The sequence below is a fragment of the Silurus meridionalis genome, chromosome 1 (assembly GCF_014805685.1).
Source record: "Silurus meridionalis isolate SWU-2019-XX chromosome 1, ASM1480568v1, whole genome shotgun sequence".
NCBI lineage: Eukaryota > Metazoa > Chordata > Actinopteri > Siluriformes > Siluridae > Silurus > Silurus meridionalis.
The window spans coordinates 25,971,087-25,991,866 of NC_060884.1; the positions used below are offsets into that span (position 1 = coordinate 25,971,087).

General features: G+C 38.6%; 1 protein-coding gene across 1 annotated transcript in view; it reads right to left on the reverse strand.

Annotated features, from left to right (window-relative positions):
- cachd1 (cache domain containing 1) overlaps positions 1–20,575 on the reverse strand; it is a 76,122-nt gene extending 55,547 nt beyond the window's left edge. Inside the window, 1 exon segment of the mRNA XM_046848767.1 lies at positions 19,915–20,575. Coding sequence (XP_046704723.1) covers positions 19,915–20,166 — 252 coding nt within the window. The 5' untranslated portion in view covers positions 20,167–20,575.
- Positions 20,576–20,780: the final 205 nt, after the last annotated feature.

Below are 20,780 nucleotides of genomic sequence, written 5' to 3' on the forward strand. Positions count from 1 at the left end.
CCACATGTGAAAGGGGCCTGAGTAACAACGACAACAGTTGAGAGGCCTGGTGTTTTATTACCTTCTCTTTTCCACATGCGGCCGCAGCCGCGGGGCTTCCATCACATCTGATCCAAGACTCAGCCAAGAAAGGAAGGTAGAGCATTTGCGACTACGATTGTGGTATGTGACAGAAACTTAACCGGGGATTAAATATCAGTTTGGAGGCCTTAATTTTTCTCAGGTTTTGGCAAGAAATTGACTTTCGAAATGATTTAAAAAAATGCATTAAGCAGCATATCAAATTACAAATTCATTAACAAAGTTAGGGTGTTCTCTATATCCCAAATATTTAAATTGTAATGACTGAATAACTACTACAGGCAGGTCTTCATGTCCAGGTGGGTGCCTGCCTTGAGGGGATTCAAATTCAGATTATAAATCAATATGCAGACCCCCAATGCAGGACACCCACTTGAGGCTCTGGCACCTAAAATTAGATCGCTGTGCATAACTGCCTCCAAGACTTGGCCAAGGTACTTGTGAGGGTGACTTAGCATACTGTCTCCCTGGATAAATTTGGGAGGCGTGCGAGGCCTGTGTTCGGCAGTGCCAGAGTCTGGGCTTCAAAAGCAAAACGGGCCTCACATGATGTTGAGAAAGTGCAGGACAAGAGGGAGTGAAGGTAAAAAGCTCTGTTTGACATTCCTGGAGCATATCCATCTCACAGAGAGGTACTGCACCATTTCCAGCCAAGGCTGGCCTACAATTATCCAGAAACTCACAATCAGAGACCAAATCAGAGTAAAGAAAATGTGGAGGGGAGAAAATCTAAACTACACAAACACTGCAAGGTTGATGATTGGTGTATATAAGGTGGACATGGGCAGTATATCCTATTTCTAATGAAAAGGAGTCCACAGTTACTTCCAAATATTTAAATATGTAGATAGAATGTCAAAAAGAAAACCAACACTAACGCCGCAAAAAAACAAACAAACAAAAAGGGATATGTGGGTAGAAACAAACACCAACCAAACAGTGGAACCTTCCAGCAATAATGACCAACAGCACATGTAATGCATAATTATACTCTCCATGACTCCATAACAACTTTTCACTTAGGAGGACCAAAAATACTTGAAACTTCAAGGTTAAACATACCACAAGCATGAAAAAAAAATATGTTTGCATTTCCATTTTACCTTCATACTACTTGGTTTGGATTTGCTTCAGTAGACTTTCATACCCGTCAAGACCGGGAAGCTGTTGTTGTGACATTTGCACATTTAGTGAATGGAAGATTGTTTCTCCAAACTCCCACCACATACAAGTCCAACCCTGTTCTTCACACAGTAGATTCCACACAAAAATTCTTACAGGCTTTTTCCGCTTTGTTCTCATTTATTCCTCTGACTAAATCTAAAAAGCTTGTATATTCGTGACATTGTGTCGAACAATATTTTCTTTGGGCATTTATCAAGTTCTTTGGTCTAGAAAACTGATCGATGGTACCCTAGCTTGCTCAGAAGTATTGATCAAAATGGAAAATAATGACTCAAACAAATAAGTTTTTTTTAAATCCATAGAAAGTGTATATCTTGGCTCGTGACCTCTTGATATTTTTTTTAAAATACCAATTTTGGTATGAAGGCTAAAACATCTCTTAGCTTAGCATAATGTGAAAATAAACCAACCTCTGAATCTGAGAAACAATAAGGAATAAAATACAGAAGCAGGTGAATCGAAATCCCCCCCAAAAAATCTGCAGTGTGCGTTTTAAATTAATCCCATTTATAGGAGTGCGTCCAGTTTGCATGCCTTCATGGCCCATGTGCTGGCTGTTCTGGCACTCGTGATAGCCAGCGTTTCCAGGCCTCAAAGCCGCTCCAACCCATAACACACACAGATGGTGAGAGCTGTGCCAGGAAGTGCTGCCCTTTAGTGCCCGGTCTCCTTCATGCTGGGCCGACCATGGCAGGCACAAGCTAACGGACCTGACACATCTGCAGCCAGAATGCTGCTCATAATACACTTTGTTCTGAGCTTTTTAACCTCATTAGGCTTTGCACAAAAGCATTTAAACTACAGGAACAGTGCTTCTGCTAACAGATCAGTGAAATGTAGAGTGCAAGATAAATGGCAGTTCAGATTTCATGGTTTTAAAAGTGATGCAGATGAGGAAGAGAGAGAGAAAAAAAAAAGAGCCCACACTTTTCCAACACACTCGAATGGTTTGAGCTGCACTTTGTTTTTGTACTGACTAGAACAATGCGATCTAACTGTCAGTGGGCTTGTTAAGGGTGATGTTTCCTTATTAATGCCAAAAAATACACCAAGCGCTGGCTAAAGAGCTGCATTTCAATTCAGCGGGACTAGCCTTATTGTCTTAAGCACCTTTATGCATTAGCCGAGCCACAAATAGAGCGGCAGTAAATCTTTTAGTGGGGACAGGGTGGTCCTTTTTTTTTTTTTTTAAATGGCAAATGAAAAGTGAGATCATGTCTACAGACACAGATGTGCAAACGCTCAAAGATCTTATCTTGCGAGATTTCTGCTGTGCTGTAATGCTACATAAAAGAGCATAGCATAGCACTGTTATGTTCGTATGACACGCAAATACTCCTTTCTGCCTTAATGTGACACAGATTTGGGTTTTTTCCGCCTGGACTGTGAAATCTTTTGAAATCAGACCGGAGACTTTGCGCATGTGAGCCTAGATCAGATGCAAAACTGATGAGTGGCCATATGAGATGATAATGAGACTGGTCACATGGGAATTCATATGGTGTTTTTTTTCAATGCGCTTTACTGCTCGTGTGCATATTACTCATCAAGGTCATCATCCAGTGTCTCTAATGTGGCAAAATAGCATTTAAAGATGTCAGCAGCTGTGACTTTATTCGATAAAAGAATAAGGACCTGCTATTTGGACAAATTATGTGAGCAAAACTTATTGAAATCTACTGAAAATGAATCGTGTTGGAAAAAAGTTCAAGAAATTGAGGTGCACATATGGGGTGGGTTTTTTTTCTCCAGGGGACATCTTCACTTTTTTTTAAATGACCACTATGAGATACTTGCAGTTATGATTGTGCACAAACAAGATACAGATTCAACCGGAAAATCTGTGAAAATGTGAACCTTTTGATGAGTCTGCAGGCAAGCAAGCAAGCAAGCAAGCAAGCAGCAAAACACATGGATGGAAAGGATCTGATACTTATTTTCCAGCTGCAATGAAAACCCTGAATGGAAGATGTGCTATAAACTGAGAAGGTATGAAAACCTTTCAAACTACTGATGTTTTCCTACACAATGGCAAGTAATAAGGACAGAATAACAGACACAAATACACATGTATTCCTCTGCTCCACTCCACTGTGCCCATAATAAAGCATAATTAGGGGGAAAAAAAAAAAAAGGTATTGAAAAACTGAATCCCTGGATCTTTCAAAAAGGCATAATTATTGCTCAAGCTGCACCACACTCGTCCTAATTGTCTCAGTCTGCATTGCTTTAAAAATATTTTTAGGCATGTCCAACTAGCAAGTAGGGAATGTGTGTCCTTTCTGTGTGCCGATGACCCTCTGGCCTAGTTCAGGCGGGTGGTGATGATGCCAGTAGACAGGATGAAAGGTCGTCACAGGGGGCAGATCTGCAGGGATTTTACTAAGAAAAGCAGCACTTTTCCATACGCCTCTAAAAACATCTCCTAAAAAGTGTGTATTTTATACTTTGTGTTTACGTAGTGTGTGTGTGTGTGTATATATGTAAGTTAATGAAAAATAATTGTGGGTATTTACTTGTATTGTATTTCCACGACAGAACTGAACAGCAGCAGTAAATCCAAGGTAGTGCTTAAATATGTGGCAGCTACACAACAGTCATTGTTCATATGCTTGCTTGCAGACTTTTTGTACATATTTTGGAGGATTATAAGCAAACGCGTCCGAGCCAAAACATCCCTGTCCATCGGTTGCCCATGCCAACCTGGAAAATGTTTCATATTTCATAATTCAGCAACATATTTGTCTGAAATTTGATATACATTCCTAAAGCTCGATTAGTTTCTCTTTAAAACCTAACTCCATTGTTGGGATTGTTGTCTAATTGTGTCAAATGGGTGTAAACGTACTAAGCTCACATTGCCATCATACAACAGAGGGCCGAAACTTGTGCTAGCAGTACCGGATAAACGACAACCAATAATAAATTAAATTAAATTAAAAAACTGAAATGCATCAAATGATTAAACATTAGAAATTAATACCCACAGAACAGTTTAATTCTTGAATCTGATTGGTCAGAAAGTGTTGACAATTGCCCAGAGCAACATTTAGCTCAGTTATACAGCTGAGCAATTAAGGGTTAAGGACCTTGAGCCTTCTGATCAGAGCGTCCCCCTTGCTGATTAACTGTCTGTAGCAGTTGCTACAGGACAATAATAACAATACAGAACAGCTCTGACAATAATGACTGCTATCATTCATATAAACGCACTGAATCAGTCATTACTTTTGCATTATTTCTGCTATGAGTTGCCATGTCGATAGTGACCATAAGACATTTTTGGATATTTGACCGTATTAAATGTGACTGCAAACGGTCAAACATCTTACAGTACAATTAAAAATGGTTTAATTAGCAAGATTAACTAATTAAGATAGAAAATTGCTGTGCTATATTAGTAACAAAACATGGTATTACTGGAGAATTATCAGCTTCAGGGTGGTAAAAGTAACTTAGTTCTGGGCCTGGCCTGATCACATCACTGCATTGTTTCCAAAACTGCAACTTCCTGCTATATTTTATTCCTTACAGCATTTATGCATACCTGTGTAAAGAAACAATTTCCTCATGTGTTTGTTGTAATCTGATAGCGTGAAACATGTGACTACTTTTTTCCTTGGTTTTTTTTATAGCTTGTATTAGAATGCTAATATAACCCCAAAACAGTGTGGTTATTAGAATATGTTGACCTTATAAACATACTAATGGAAACCTGCCTGATGCATTTGAATTATAGCACCACTGGGTGTGAATGTGTGTGTGTCTGTCATCAGAGCAGTTCAGCAAGCTTTAACCATGTACTTGGCTTACGTGCTAACTTCAGAAAGCTCTTTTGAAGAGAATCCAAAATGAACAGAGGAACTCCATCCAAGTGGTCAAGGAGAACTGTTGGGTTTAGGACCGGCGCTGCTCACCCGTTGCCTACATCCTGCTGCTAGCTCCACTATGAAGGACAAAGCGTCCTTAGGCTGTGCTCATACACACACACGAACCTGGTTACAGATAGGCATCAGTGAGCAGGAACCCACAGTGCTGCCAAAGCCCATTAGGTTCAATCAGACAGGCTCTCAGCTCAGCTTGTTAAATGGAGTTCTTATGTAAGAGCACTTTGGCCACTAATACAGCATCTCCCCAGCACCTTCAATCAAGCTTCCTTTACTGCTAATTATAGTTATATCAAACAAACTAGTTTAAAAAGCCTCGCCTAAACTTCTAGTATACTATTAGCAGCATCGACTCGTATGCAAACATCAGGTTTTGCGTAAGACAATGTCTGGTTCATATTTTCTCCCCTTTTCTCCCCACCAGGAAACCCTTCAGCAATATGTAAATGTTTGTTACATTTCGTGCCACATGGACAAAAGTACTAATGAATCTAATATGTTGCCCGTTTTTTTTTTATATATATATTTTGAAAATATTTAAAAACAATTAAATAAAGGCTGAACTATGTGAACAGGGATAGTGGTGTTGTACTAGTACACACTGTGATCCAAATGTACATTAAAAAAAAAACCATTAATACTTACTGAATATATTAGGTGCCATGATCATACAAAACTTTACCAATGCTAAGAAAAGAAAAATCTGATTAAATTTAAATTTTTCAGCTTGCACTGATAACCTGAATATCTGAAATCTGGGAGAATCACAAACAGCTCCTAGAACACAAACGAAGTAGCTTGGGTACAGTAATTCCCTAATTACAGGATTACAGCAATATCAGTATTGTGATAATGAGTCTAAACCTCAGGCTTTCACTTGAACGGTTCTGTTATGATTTTAGAGGCAATGATTCGTTATTTATTGATCATTTATAATACAGTTCTATTTTAAAGTCTCTGATCACAGTGACCTAATGCATTCAGAATCTAGAGTGGGGGTCAACCTTTTCTACCACACAGACCAGTTTTCTTTTGGTGGGGTGTATGTTGGCGGGGAGAAGGGTTAGGGGGAATAAATACAGTACATTATATACACAGACACACAATGTTATATTATACATTATATTATAAAGCTACAGCTACTTTTTCCTTATTAGTCGCTGCCTCTCTTATCACTTGGTCTTTTTTCCTTCCTCCACTAAAGAATCTTTAAAAAAGAAAAAACAATTTATAGTGTCTCCTAAAGAGCAAAACACACAATACATAATACAGTTTTATATATATATATATATATAGATAGATAGACATTTTTCCCAAAACATTCTTGCAACTGGGAAGCAACTCTTCCACAGTCGGTTTAATTTGATTAATAAAGTATGATGTAGGGAAAAACTACATTAAAAGCCCTACACCATATAACATTTACAAGTCTTTATGTTTTCCTTTTAACATGAGGCATCTATGGCCTTTATAGCTACTCTACATAGCTATTCTAAAACTGTATCAAAAAGTAGATTTATTTTTGTATACACTGTATATTAGGAATTTACTTTATACGTTTTTTGAATAGAGGTAAATATTGCATACTTTAAACCTCCATAAAAATGTCAAGCTGCTTCTTTAATGTGAGAGAAAATTAATATTGGTGGCTCCACCTAGTCTGAGAGGAAAACACAGCGATTACCATCATATGATTAAAAAGTTCTAGCAGACTTCATATTTATTAGAAAAACAACCAAGTTAAACCTTTTACGCTCCGTGTTTAACTTAAGGTTAGGTGATTAGGATCTGTTTATTTATGTCAGAAAATTTTTTAACACGTCGCTAATGACTTTTGGTCCGTAAAGCAGCATGAGTTTTCTTAGAATCTGCTCTTCCATACATTCACAAAACCTGACTAAGTAGATCCAGTCAGACATATCTGGTGTCAAATTTCAGACCTTGCTCTTGTGGGACTGCAATGCGAATAACCACTGGAGCTAATCCAAAAAAACAAAAGCTGCTCCTTGTTCCTGGTGCAGGAATGTAACGGTTGGTTTTGGCACTTTCCACCTTTTCTGAAGAGAGCAGGAGTTGCAAGCAAACACACACCAATACTTGCCATCGGCCTTAGGGAGAAACCCAAACAGAGAGGACAATCGAGATGAAAGACAAGGCAAAGTCCTCAAACACAGCTGGAAAACACCCGGCTGCATTTACAGCATGATGAACTAACGTGACGAACAAACATGCACAGATGGGATTTAAAAAAATGTAAGATCTGTTGAACTCAAAAGATGTAATGTTAAAAACACACAAACAATATTTAAGTATTTAAAAAGAAACCTTTGATATTTTCAGTTGAAAAACCCTGATTTCATTCTGCTAATTATCCTTATCACACAACAGCTGGGATTATTACAGGGTCACAATTTCACGGTTATGTTCACATACTGAATACCTTACCATTTAGGATTAAACACATATGTCAATTTGTATTATTATCATTACAGGCATTGCATATATCCTATGTCATTTTATACTAATTACAAACTCCAGCTGGCTTGATGTTAATCATTTAAAATGCATAACTGCCCATTTGTTAGCAAACGAAAATATCATAACATCTGTATCACAGCAGGGATTCATGGTATAACATTTTTGTTCAAAACGCACCGTAGTCAATCCATCTAAAGTCACCAGAATGCCTTCTAAGTGACGCCCAAGATTTGTTCGTACTTTCGGGAAGTAACTTTTCTGAAATTTGTCAGCGAATGTCTAGTATAAGCTTTCTATAAGAAATCCAAAGTTGTCAAACAAAAAGATTCACATTTTGATATTTGTACATTTCTGGGCTGCTGAAAAATTGTAAGAAATGAACCATTTATATTATACATATTTTTGTATTTAAGTCTTTTATTTCTTCACACAGGATCTTCCCATTTTTTATGTTACACGTTTAATGTCTGAAAGAACTCAACCTACCTGACTTGCGGTTCATGACAACAATCAAAACAATGGAGGATAGCTTTAAACAGAAAGTAATAGAGCTTAGTCAGAGCTGTAGTAATTCCATGCTGTTGCACAAAACTTGCTACAAAAAAGGTGATGGAATTACTAAACATTTACAGTTTTACACAGGCACCTGCTGGACAGAGTTAAAAAGATCATTTTGAATCCCAATATTTTAAATGCACCAGCAATATTTCAAATGCATATTAAGGATGTATGACCAGGGTCTAGCATATTTTCATTTTTTATATTTAAGGCACAAAATGTAGTGTTGGTACTTCTAATACCTGTATATTGTATGAAGTATCAAATATACCATGCTTTACTACTGTTTTAAGGCATTTACATACAAATTATGGCACCATAATGAATGGACATTCAGTCACCCAGATGAGGATTCTTTAAGGGTTCCTCCTCATATAATGTCAAGGACTTTTCCTTGTCACTATCAGCACCGTATTTTCTTATTAGGGATAAACTGATAGGGACTTGTTTATTTAACTATTTCATTCTATAAAACCGCATTGGGACAGTGAGGACTTTAAATTTACTGTAATTTACATGCAGCTGTCTGCTGCTCTTCGTCCTTTAGATATGGTGGCTGATTTCAGCAGTCTTTTACTCTGGTATACAGGTCTATACTTGCCAGTAGTGCTGGATGATTTTAGTGATTACTGCAAATTGATGTTTTAAAGTTTTTTTCCCCCCCAATATATTCTACAACCTACTGTATAAACCTGTTTACATTATTTTTTCATTAAAAAAATTGAAATGCTTTTCAAGGTTTGACACAGAATATGAAGTAAAAACACAGCCTTCATAACCTGATAACTGCATCCTACAGCCTGTGATGCTTCCAAATACAAATAATAAAGACCTGCCAAGGAAAACAGGAAGCACTTCCCTGAGGAATGTGCTCATATAAATGAACGGTGAAAATATCTTGTCAGAGATATGGAATTGGTGCGTGTTTGACAGGTCAGATGTAAAATTGCCTGTGAAGCCAGTATTGATGACAAATACATTACTGTCTCTAACACAGTGGCTTATAAAACATGCCGTAGTTGCCCATAACTGAATCAACAACTTATTATCAGCTAAGAATTCATTTATTAATTAACACTATCAGTAACGGGAATTTTTACTTTAAAAGCCATTTTCAAAAATACCACTCTAAAGAAAAAGACACAACAATGAGATAGGATCTTCTTTTGTCTTGCATACGTAGATGTGCCTAAAAAAGATCTTGTACATGACCTTTGTACTTTTTTCGCGGCAATATTTTTAAACCGGGTTGTCATCCTGTTAAAACCTGAAAATCTTCCTATTAACACCCCTAACATATCCACATATCCACATATCCAGAAACACTGCAGCACTTAATGTTAGTTGGGAGACTGAATTAAAATGCATGGTGCATGAACGCTGACAAACCCATTAATAATGCAGAGCCGGAGTACTGATGTTCTAAAGACGGAACATCAAACAGATCCGAGTTACAAACTCCTATCAGCACGCACCGCGGCACGGAGAGAGGAGCTACATCAATCGGAGAAAGCAAACCTCATCTTTATTTATGCATGAACAAAGGCGCAAAGGAGCTGGAGCAGCAGCAGCACTCGCTCGGCAGGCACATGGCACTAAAAGAATATATATTCATTTTTAATCATTTAAAAAGAAACAGCAATAAAAAAATATGGAAAAAAAGATTGAAAATCGATCCATTCGATCCACATATATGGAGGCACCTGAGGCCACCTGCTTTCCCATGATGCTCTGGTGCACTGTCTCTCTACAAAGGCTCATTACACGTGATTTTTTTTCAGCAGCAATCAGACAAGCGGTAGGCCATCCCCCAAGACCCCTGTGCAAATGATCTGGCACTGGACCAGCACACACACATGCACATACACAGGCCAAGCAGAGTGCAGACAGGTACTATAAACACTCAATGATCAACACCTTTTTTTCATACAACACCTCCCCAGAAACACACACAAAATTCCATAAGAAGTAACGGAGCAAAAGTTCTCCAAAGCTCATGTGATCCCACCCCAGGGTTAGTAAGTTTATCTAAAACACACATCAGCACCTTCTCTGGCCTTATGGGGGATATAAATAAATAAACACGAATAACTTTGGCAACACTCCTCCGTTTACACCCACACAAAATGACGCTGATGGCTACGTTCATGTGTACACACCAGCCAAAGGAAATGTAGTGTCTTGCAACACCCAGTTCCTTTTTTCTCTCTCTTGAAGCAGGTGTTGTTTTACCGGTTGAGCTGCATGAATAAAGCCACGGACGCACACCGCCGCACACCACCAGACGGCAAACCTGCAGCCGGCTGAGCTCGCCGTTTCTCTTTCAAAACACAAAGGCAACGCTAAACTTCCTGTCAATTACTGACCTCCGAGGTTCGGGGCACTTTCATCTCCTCTTCAGAAAGACAGGGTCGGGGGTCAGGCATCATTCGAGGTCATTTCCTGTTTCATGTGAGACAATCAAGGGGACCACAGACTCCAGTGAGCGGGTGAAAATGCATATCCTTTAAGGATTATATAAGAAAATGTGTTGCATTCAGCAACAGTGAAGGAATACACCGATCAGGCATCACATTATGGCCACCGATCAGGCATAACTTTATGACCACCTGCCTAATATTATGTTGGTCCCCCTTTTGTTGCCAGAACAGTCCTGAACCATCGAGCATTAACAGCATCAACTTCTTCAGTAATTTGAGCCACAGTTGCTCGTCTGTTGGATCGGACCAAACGGGCCAGCCTTCGCTCCACATGTGCATCAATGAGCCTCGGCCTCCCATGACCCTGTCGCTGGTTTACCACTGTTCCTTCATTGGACCACTTTTGAAAGACACTGACCACTGCAGACTAGGAACCAGACCACAAGAGCTGCAGTTTTGGAGATGCTCTGACCCAGTCATCTAGACATAACAATTTGGTCCTTGTCAAACTCTTACGCTCGCCCATTTTTCCTGCTTCTAACACATCAATTTTGAGGACAAAATGTTCACTTGTTGCCGAATATATCACACCCACTAACAGGTGCCATGATGAGTTAATCAGTGTTATTCACTTCACTGCTTATTATGTAATAATATTATGCGTGATCGGTGTATATAGAGTTGATCATTACATACTGCAACTATTGATTCACTCAGAGACAAGAATCTAAACATTGCACTGAGAAAATAAATATTAAATCTGCAGCTTGTAATTTGTATGATCTCTCCTTCAAATGTCCAGGAATTTGTAATTGGGAAGTGGCCCATGAATATTACAAATGTTTCAGGTGATTATTAAATAACTTCCTGCTACAATGCTGGAAAGTTAATCAAAATTACAATTATTTACATACTGCAACACTTCTGAATTCTCTGATCTGATTGGTCAGGAGGAGATTCATTATTTTTAAGCAGCCATTCAGACAGGAGTGCTGACTGCAGTGTGTGTGTGTGTGTGTGTGTGTGTGTGTGTGTGTGTGTGTGTGTGTGTGTGTGTGAGTGAGAGAGAGAGAGCGGGAGACTAGAATCACAGTAATGCCCTAGTGTCTGTTGTACACAGAAGACCTTCAAATAGAATTCAGGATTAATGAAGTGCGTTTATTTATTTATTCATGACAATAAAAGAAGCCTGGCTGCAAAGACAGAGTTCTCACTCTGTTGCTCAGCATTGTGGGACCTTTCAAAGCGACCCATGCACGACTTCCCAGCCCCCCACCATCCTGCGCTTAACCGGCCCGGACCTACGAGCTTCTGTGAGCTACGACTCGATGTTGGCGACATGCACGCTCTTGCATTCGCACACTCGTACTAATCACATCACAGGCCTTTTTCAAAATGTCGCAGCACACTCGCTCATTAATCCAAATGACAGAAATTAGACTAGTCTAGCAGTCTGGTAGTAGTAGGGACCCTGCTTAGTGCTTCTTGTGAAAGCCTGGCCTCCTCCAGTCGAGAAAAGGGGGAGGGGAGTTTAAAAAGAAAAAAATGCAAAGCCTGAAGAACAGCTAAGTGCCGAACCACCCCTCATTCATGGCAACACACACGCAGAGCCCAAACACACACACAGCCTGGTTCTCACAGCATTTCTTTCACCCAATCTCCCCCCTCAAATCTCTCAGGGTAGTGCTGTGTTTTAAAGCCTCTCTGATAAAGTCCTGTGTGCCATCGCGGGTCACTCTGCAGGAAGGGCCACACAAAACCTGGTTCCCATGAAGCTCCTATTCACTGTGTGTGTGTGTGTGTGTGTGTGTGTGTGTGTGTGTGTGTGTGTGTGTGTGTGTACCTGAATGAACCAGGCCAGTTGATTACAGCTCCTGTTTAATGAGACATTTGTGCAGCAGGCTCACCTCAAGGGCTCAGATTTGCCTCTGGGAGATTCGCAGTAAAACTCCCACCCACACTAACTTCACTAAACAAGTTGTGCTCTCATTAAAGCCATGGGACCTTCAGAACTTACATTTTAAAGTGTATTACAACACTTTTGAACACATCTTAACAGTGAATCGTTAGTGCATTATGTGGCTGAAATTAAAATTTATCAGCTAAAAGTTTTCACTGATCATTAATTGGGGTATAGTTTGTTATGAGTTACAGTTTCTCACACAGCACTGTTTCATTTAGTGCATTAAAACAGAAAATTATAACTTGGAAATAAAATAATCACTGTATTTTGGGAATATTTTATGTGACTGATCCCATGTAACTACTCATATACCTGCAAATGGGAAGTTAGTTTGGAGTATATGAATCAAAATAATTAACTATCACAACCACTGTACTGTTCTTTTATTGGTTAAGCCAAAAGTCTAACCACAAACTGCTCTTCCAAAATAAATCATTTTTTTGTTAGTACTGAACTGAAGCACCTGATTTGTTGGTAAAAGCTTAAAGTTTTACAAACCTTTTGCTATTTTAGTGTTAAATATTTACTTTCATTAAACATACATGAACAACAATGTGTTGCTAGGAATAGCTGGTATATAATTATTATTACACCATAATATATTTAAGATATTAAAAGACACTATGTATTGGCCAAAAGCATTGGGCCACCTGAATTTTTTCTCCAAGCGTTTCCAATAGATTTTGGAGGAAAAAAAAAATCAGGTGCCCCAATTCCATACTAAATGTGGAATGGGATGTTCAAAAAGCACATGGTCAGCTGTCCACATGGATCCATATAGTATAACAGGTAAATGCTATATATATAGAATGCTAAACCAGACAAATCACAGGTAGCACCACTGCAACAACCTGAGAAACCCAGAAAACCTCGGAGATACAAGTTTTCTAAGAATTTCAGCATTGCTGCTGTCTATCAGTCAGAACAGAAACACATTCAGAACTTCAGATAAACAGGATGTGGGGGGGAGGCATTTATTACAGGCTTCTGCAATATGCAAAGACCTACACTGAAGACAATTAAGTAATATATTGTGGCACTACTGTCCTTCTGCACAGCCTTAACAGTAAACATTGCAAAAAAGTACAACAACAGAATGAGCGAGAAACACCAGAGGATAGAAAATGCACAAAAACATGTCTAATTGAACAAGGATCTGATTCAAATCCAGCCAAGTCTGAATAAAGCTGTCAAATACCTGCATTTATATTGCATGCACTGGAATTTTCTTCCCCACAAAAACAATTGAGCACAACATTATATTTTATGTTCATAACAGCCATGAAAGGATTTATTCCTGGTTTGTGACTGAACATGAGTTTTCCAGGAAATCTGGGATTCTATGTATGAAATGTCATGCTTAGACATAATGTTCAAACATGTCTGTGGTATGCATATATGTGGTATAATGTTGGAGAAAGATCTTCCGCAGACAGAGATGCAGAAAAAACCTCAATGACAAACATTTTCTTAAGTTAATCGCCATTTAGGGATTGGATGAGAGATGAAACTGTATTTCCAATACAAAACATTTTTTGAGGCGATCTAGTTATTCTTATTTCCTAGATGATTTTTTATTTTGTGAAGGAAATTATCAATAAAATATTTTCGGATGTTACTACAACGTCCTCGACAAGGCTGGAATCTGTACTTTTGTCTATCCCAACATAATCACTTGATTGCTTACTAAATCTGCTCAGTACCTTCCAGAAAATCAAACAGACCTTCCTGTATATTGCTCAGATTCACAATGTGAGTCTTTCCATGGCACAAACCTCGCACAAATCATGCTTCACATATCTGCTGTTCATCTCGACAGATTGTTAACCCCAAACCAGAAAAAGTACAGCTGTGTTCAGCCACACTTTCATTTAGCAAATGAAACAGTAATGAGGAGCATGTGGCTGCCCAGGAAAACCCTTCAAATGGTGGAAATTTGTCTTTTTCTAGCATTTACATTTCTGGAGAAGTACAGGTTTTCCTGGACTCAAACATGGTTCGCTTTTGTTTGGTGTTTCCCTTCAGAAGTGAAAAAAGAAAAACTGCAAGTGAAGATCCTGACGTGCATGCGATGTTTCAAGTGGTAATTTCCGTTCAATTCCAAAGACATTCCTTTACAATGGAGGCAAAATGAAGATCCACAGGTGGCTTTTTTGCTTGCTGGTTGTGTGTGTGGGGCGAAGTATTTTCAGTGTGTAGAATCAAGTCCAAAGCTTTGGTTTGGTCACTTTTAGTTTTCAGCGCAGAGAATCAGCAAATTAACTTTTTATTTTTAAAATAACTGGGTTTTATGTACGAAATGCTGTTTCTCCTAGGCCATGGTGCAATAAAGAACAGCATGCAAGACTGCATGAAGTGCAATAAACAGCACTGTGAGACCATTGAAGGACAATAAAATGCACAGGACAAACACACAGGGCAATAAACACACAGGACACAGGCTATAAACTATTGTGTAATGTAACAACACAATGTATTGTTTATTCACAACAAAGACCAATTTTACAGTACCGCTGTCCTTGATTTAAAACTAGTGAAGAACCTCAACTACTTTCAATTAACCCATTAAAGTCATAGACATAATTGTGTCTTGAGTTGGTAGCGACGCCACGTATTCCCCTAAATCCAGTCAGCACATTTCCTCTAACCGCTCTTCAGTGAGAAACATTCTCCTTTCAGTGTTTATTCTGCCTGTTTAGGCTTGATGCAGGGAGATAATTAGACTATGTGAATGTTCATGCATCTTGCTAATGCAAAGAATTCTCAATGGAATATAGAAGAAGCAACACACAGCTCATTTTAATCTCAGATCTGCGAACCTTACTACTTCCTGCAGACCAGTTAACACAACGTTCGAGACCATGGGAGTAAAACAAATACATTCAGCCACTTTAATTATGACAGGTATAAAACAAAGACTTTCAGCAACACATCTTGTTCATTTCACAATTCAGTACCGTATATAATCTTTAGAATATTTCTAAACAAAGCCAGGCTTTTCTACAGACCATAACTGAATTCAAACACAGTGACTGTAGCTGATTACATTAATCTCATTTTCTCAATTTTATCTCACTTTCTATTTGCCTACTAAAAAGGAAACCACAAACCAAGGAATTTTGCAGCATGTATTAAACCATTTCATTGATCTTATCTGTGTACCAACAACTAAAATGTTCTTAAAATGGCCTGATGAAAGCTGAATCAGTTACAATATATAAGTACTTCATTTCCAAATGACACCTAAACAATATTGATAAAAGTATTGGGACAGGTACAGTTGCAGGTACACAATTGTATAGGATGTTTATCTGTCCCAACATGACAATGCCACTGTACACAAAAAGAAGCACCATAAAGGCTACACATGGTTTGGAATGGAATTTCTTGAGTGTCCTGCTATAGATCTTTAAGAACAGGCCAACGGATGCTGATTGCACCCCAGGCCTCCTCACCCTACATCATTACATTACATTACTAACACCCTTGTAGCAGAACAACACACATTTCAACCACACACCAAAATCTAGTGGAACATCTTCTCAGAAGAGTGGAGGATATTATTACAGCAAATAGGGACTAAACATGGAATGGGATGTTCAAAACCCAGATACCAAAATTATGCTCAAGTGTCCAAAAACCTTTTCCCAAATAGTGTACTAATTGTAGTTTGGAATTCCCAGCTCCCGGAATGAAGAGCAGTCTAAACCAATTTCAATTGGTGCTTTGCATACATTAAATAAGTTGCTGGAATATCACAAGGCCTCTGTGCATCACCAGTAACAGCTCTTCTCAGTGAAGATTTTCGAATTTATCACCTAAGTATAACTTACACTTTCAACTTCCACCCCTTTTCCTTTAAACTACAGAAGGAGCCAGATGTTCTGTTCTACTGTAAAACCTTCGTATTGCTTTGTATTGTTTTTCAAAGAAATACAATGTAATTTAGGAATCAGTCTTGTTTATAACGAGGTTTAAAAAAAAAATCACAAAAATCATGTAATTCCAGCATGAAAATGAAGAAGACTATTTGATAGAGAATAATACTGATCCTGCTGAATATATTGATTTATGAAGTGTAGCACCACTGCAATACCAGAATTCTCCTTCTCTGTCTTACTCAACAATACTGCATACAAATTCAGATTTTTATAATTGAAAGAATTTCAAAGCTCTAAACTGAACCTTTTTCTTTTCCCAGTATGAAAAGCTGTATGTGCACTAAAGAAAAAAACAGTTCAGAAGGTCACGCCAGCAATAGTTAATAGAACACTGTGTACAAATACTCAGCTATTTAATCAAAGCTTAACAAGTTTTCGCTTCATGGCCCATGTTCTAAAGGACCTACCGATGTATGCAATAATCAGCCACTGGAACCGGGGTAATATTAAACTTGCTGTGAGGCTGGAACAACGTGGAGAGGCGTGCCACCCAGCCTGCTCGGTGTTAATGGATGGGTGGCTATTCACTAGGTCATTCATTTGCATGGGGTTGGTCTTAACACGCTAATTCCCACAGTCACTATGAACAAATCCATTAGACCTGAAGAATACAGACAGACAGGCCAAGCTATACATTACAGTTTGCTTAAAAAAAGATATCCTCCATATCCAACCCTGAAATATACAATCATTCTTCCTTGGCATTCCTGCCAGCACTGGGGTAATAAACAACCCCATCATGTGCTTTTGCGAAAAACTGGGGATATGTCAATAGGATTGTGCTGCGTTATGAGGGATGCAGGACGTCAGTGTCAGAACTGTACAACATGGAGCAGAAATAAAAGCACACAGCCTGCTGATCCACCAAACACTCGACAAACAATAAAGCTAGACATGGAAATCGGTGCGTGACTATAAGCTCCGCTGCAAACACAAAAGCCCAGCTAATGCTAAAGCTGTTGCTAAAGCTACTACTTTCTGCATGAAAAACAAGAAAACAGATATTTGACTAAAACCTGAAATGTGAGCAAAGGGCAAATGTGAGCCGGAGTTTTAGTGCATTGCAAATTTACTTTAACTCAAAACGAGTTACTTCATTTAGTGCTTTTTTAATTCTGCAAGAACGCAAAAAAAAGTGTCTTAGAAGATCCTCGGTAAATCTAAAATCATGAATAAGATGCAATTTTAAGATCTTAATCAGAAGTACCACACTATTTACCTACACCTTAGATATTTGTTTGGCTTGTAAGCAGGCCATATTTACAGCATTTCACTCGAGTGTATCAAAGGACACTTTCAAAGACGGGGAGAAAAAAAATATATCATATTTTACTGCTATCGCAGATGGACGCATTATCCTGGAAGCGTCATTAACATGCAGGGAACGTTAGACACCACTTCCACAATCTTTATGCCAGAGCTGTCATTCAGGTGTAGGAGCTTGGCAACGTGACGGTGCTAGCCTTGTTTTCATAGGCAGGAAAATATTTAAACTGGAAGCAGATTGTCCAGGCTTATGGGAATTGGTCTAACTAAATACACAGCTCGATTTAACAAAAATGTTTAAAATGAGCATTTCAAGGGCATTTTTTGTTTTGTTACTTTTTTTTCTTCTTCCAACAGCTGCGATGTTGATCTCGGATCAGATGTTGAAAAAAAGACCAGATTTTAAAACGTTCCTAAGTAAGCAAAGCATTTGTCTGAGCTGTTATCAATTACGAGGTGTATAGGAGAGAGAAGGAGTGAGCAAGCATGTGTGAGCACACGTAAGTGAGTGAGTGTGTGTGTGTGTGTGTGTGTGTGTGTGTGTGTGTGTGTGTGTGTGTGTGTGAGAAAGAGAGATTATTAACAACTAAGTGTGACAAAGGAGGAGCTATGGGAGTGGTGCAGGCCCCTCTGGGACGATGATGTGGTCTCCAGCTTTTTCACAGAGATGAAAGGCCATTTGGGACGGGGCCCCCCCACCGACCACCACTCAGTCCTTTCACTACGAAGTGTACGCACCTCCAACACCATCACATCACACCGCCATAACAAAAAAAAAAAAAAAAAGTCTGCCATTTGTTTTCAAATGTCGTATACAATTTCTCAAACAAGAGCCATGACACCCGTATGCTTTTTATCAAGGCAACAGTAATAGATTTTGAGGTGCTTTTCCAACAGTGTTGCTCAGATGTATATTTCAAATGCTGCACTTTAAAAAAAATGAATAAATAAAAAACATCACACTGCACACTGCACACACAAACACACTGTATTATCCTAAACGCTTACTCTAACAAAAAGGAATTATTTTACTATTCCTTTATCAGCATGCTATGCAAGCATTTTTTCCGCTTCAAGATAAATCAGTAAATCCTAAAATAGGGTTTCTGAATGCTAACCAAATACTTCTGTTATTTACTGATTGTATACGGATGGAAACCCACCATTATCCAAGGTTTATATACAGTGTTATTACAGTAATTAACCTACAGGATACAGTGGTCTTTGTAATTGAACCACAAAATCAAGTAGGTTTATAAATATCTTCAACTTGATGTGTTTAATCAGGGGTATATACATTTTGGTATATATATATATATATATATATAAAAATATATAACAGCACACCAAGGAAGGTAGATATGATATCGATACTGTGATCTTCAATGTCACAATACACAATTTTTTTCCCAGGCTATCATAAATCTCTTCATTTATTTTTAAGCATTTATTAAATTACAATATGTCTGGGAGAAGCTGATTGGTTGTTGTTCCAATTTTGTCATTAATCTTACAAATTAGTTTTACGGTTTTACAGTATTACCTGCCTTTTTTTTTTTTGTCCATTTTTTTTTCCTTACATTTTTTCAAACAGTGACGTAAATTGGACACATTTGAATACAAAATCCTATTTCTATTGACATTTTAACACCTTGAAACAATATTTTTGAATAAAAAAAACACTAAATCGTGATACATTTTGCGGATGGCAGAAACACCTACAGTATAAATGTAAGCAATTTTAAAGAAATAGATACAAAGAGGATCTGTGTAATGCAATTTAGACTTAACTCCAGGTCAGGTATTTGATTAAAGAATTCATTAATAATTCATAACAATAATCTGGAAATCAGTGTAATGTTTTTGGGACTTGAAATCATCAAGGAAAAAAATGTCAAACAAAATATGCCATGGAGATGCAAAATACTGAATCAAACAAACATCTTCAAAACAGGAAACAGTACCACACCTCCAAATATAAACAATTATCTATATGTATTATAAAAAAAGGAAACAATTGTAATTGCAATAATAAATGTGCTCCTCAATACATTCGAAACTAAACACTAGACAAAACAAACCTCGTCCCCAAACTCCCAGAAAAGCGTGCAATAGATTGTTGAGTGTTTGGTTACCTGCATGGTGAAGACCCCCAGCTCCTGAGCCGAGAGCTTCCTCATCTGCACCGATAACACTTGCGCTTCCTCGAGGATTGAGAAGTCGCTCTCGGCGCCGCAGAGTCCTCCACACAGGAGTCCCAGCAAAGCTACGAGCCAACAGCGACAAACCTTCAACTTGTTCCCGGAAAGCAGAGCAACACTAGTCCAAGGCGAAGAGGAAATAAAGCCGGGGGAAATCACCGCTCCGGGTCCCGAGTGTCTCGCCATGATGGTCGTGTTGTGTTCAGTAGTGAGCAGTCGGTCGCTGGAGAAGCTCTTAGGAGGGAAAAAAACACCAAAACTTCACTCGGTACCTTCTAACTTTGTCGCCGGAGGTCGGTAAAGTTCCACTTTCCACGCAACTCCGATATCCGAAACACAGAGCAATAAGGCATTGTGTGGGAAATGGGGTTTTTTTTTGTTTACTATAAAAACCGATTCGAAACCTACTAAAAGAGCGCATTCAGTTTCTGTAACACAGACACGGAGCCGCTTCGGTAAACTGCGTCCAGCCCGAGCATCACAATAGGAGAGAAGAGCAGCGGTGGTCCGGAAAACCCGCACCGGATCACCTTCTCCTGCTGGACTGTGATTTGGATTGTTTTAAATTGGATTGGATTTTGAATTGGACTGGTTTGGTTTGGATTTGCTGGTTTTGGATTGGATTAGATTGGTTTGGAATGGATTTAATTAGTTTGGATTGGATTGGATTTGTTTGTTTGGATAGGTATGGATTCGATTGGTTTCAGAATTGTTTGGTTTTAATTACTTGGTTTGGTTTCAGTTGGATTGGGTTTATTTTGCTTGCATTGGTCTAAATTGAATTGTCTTGAATTACATTG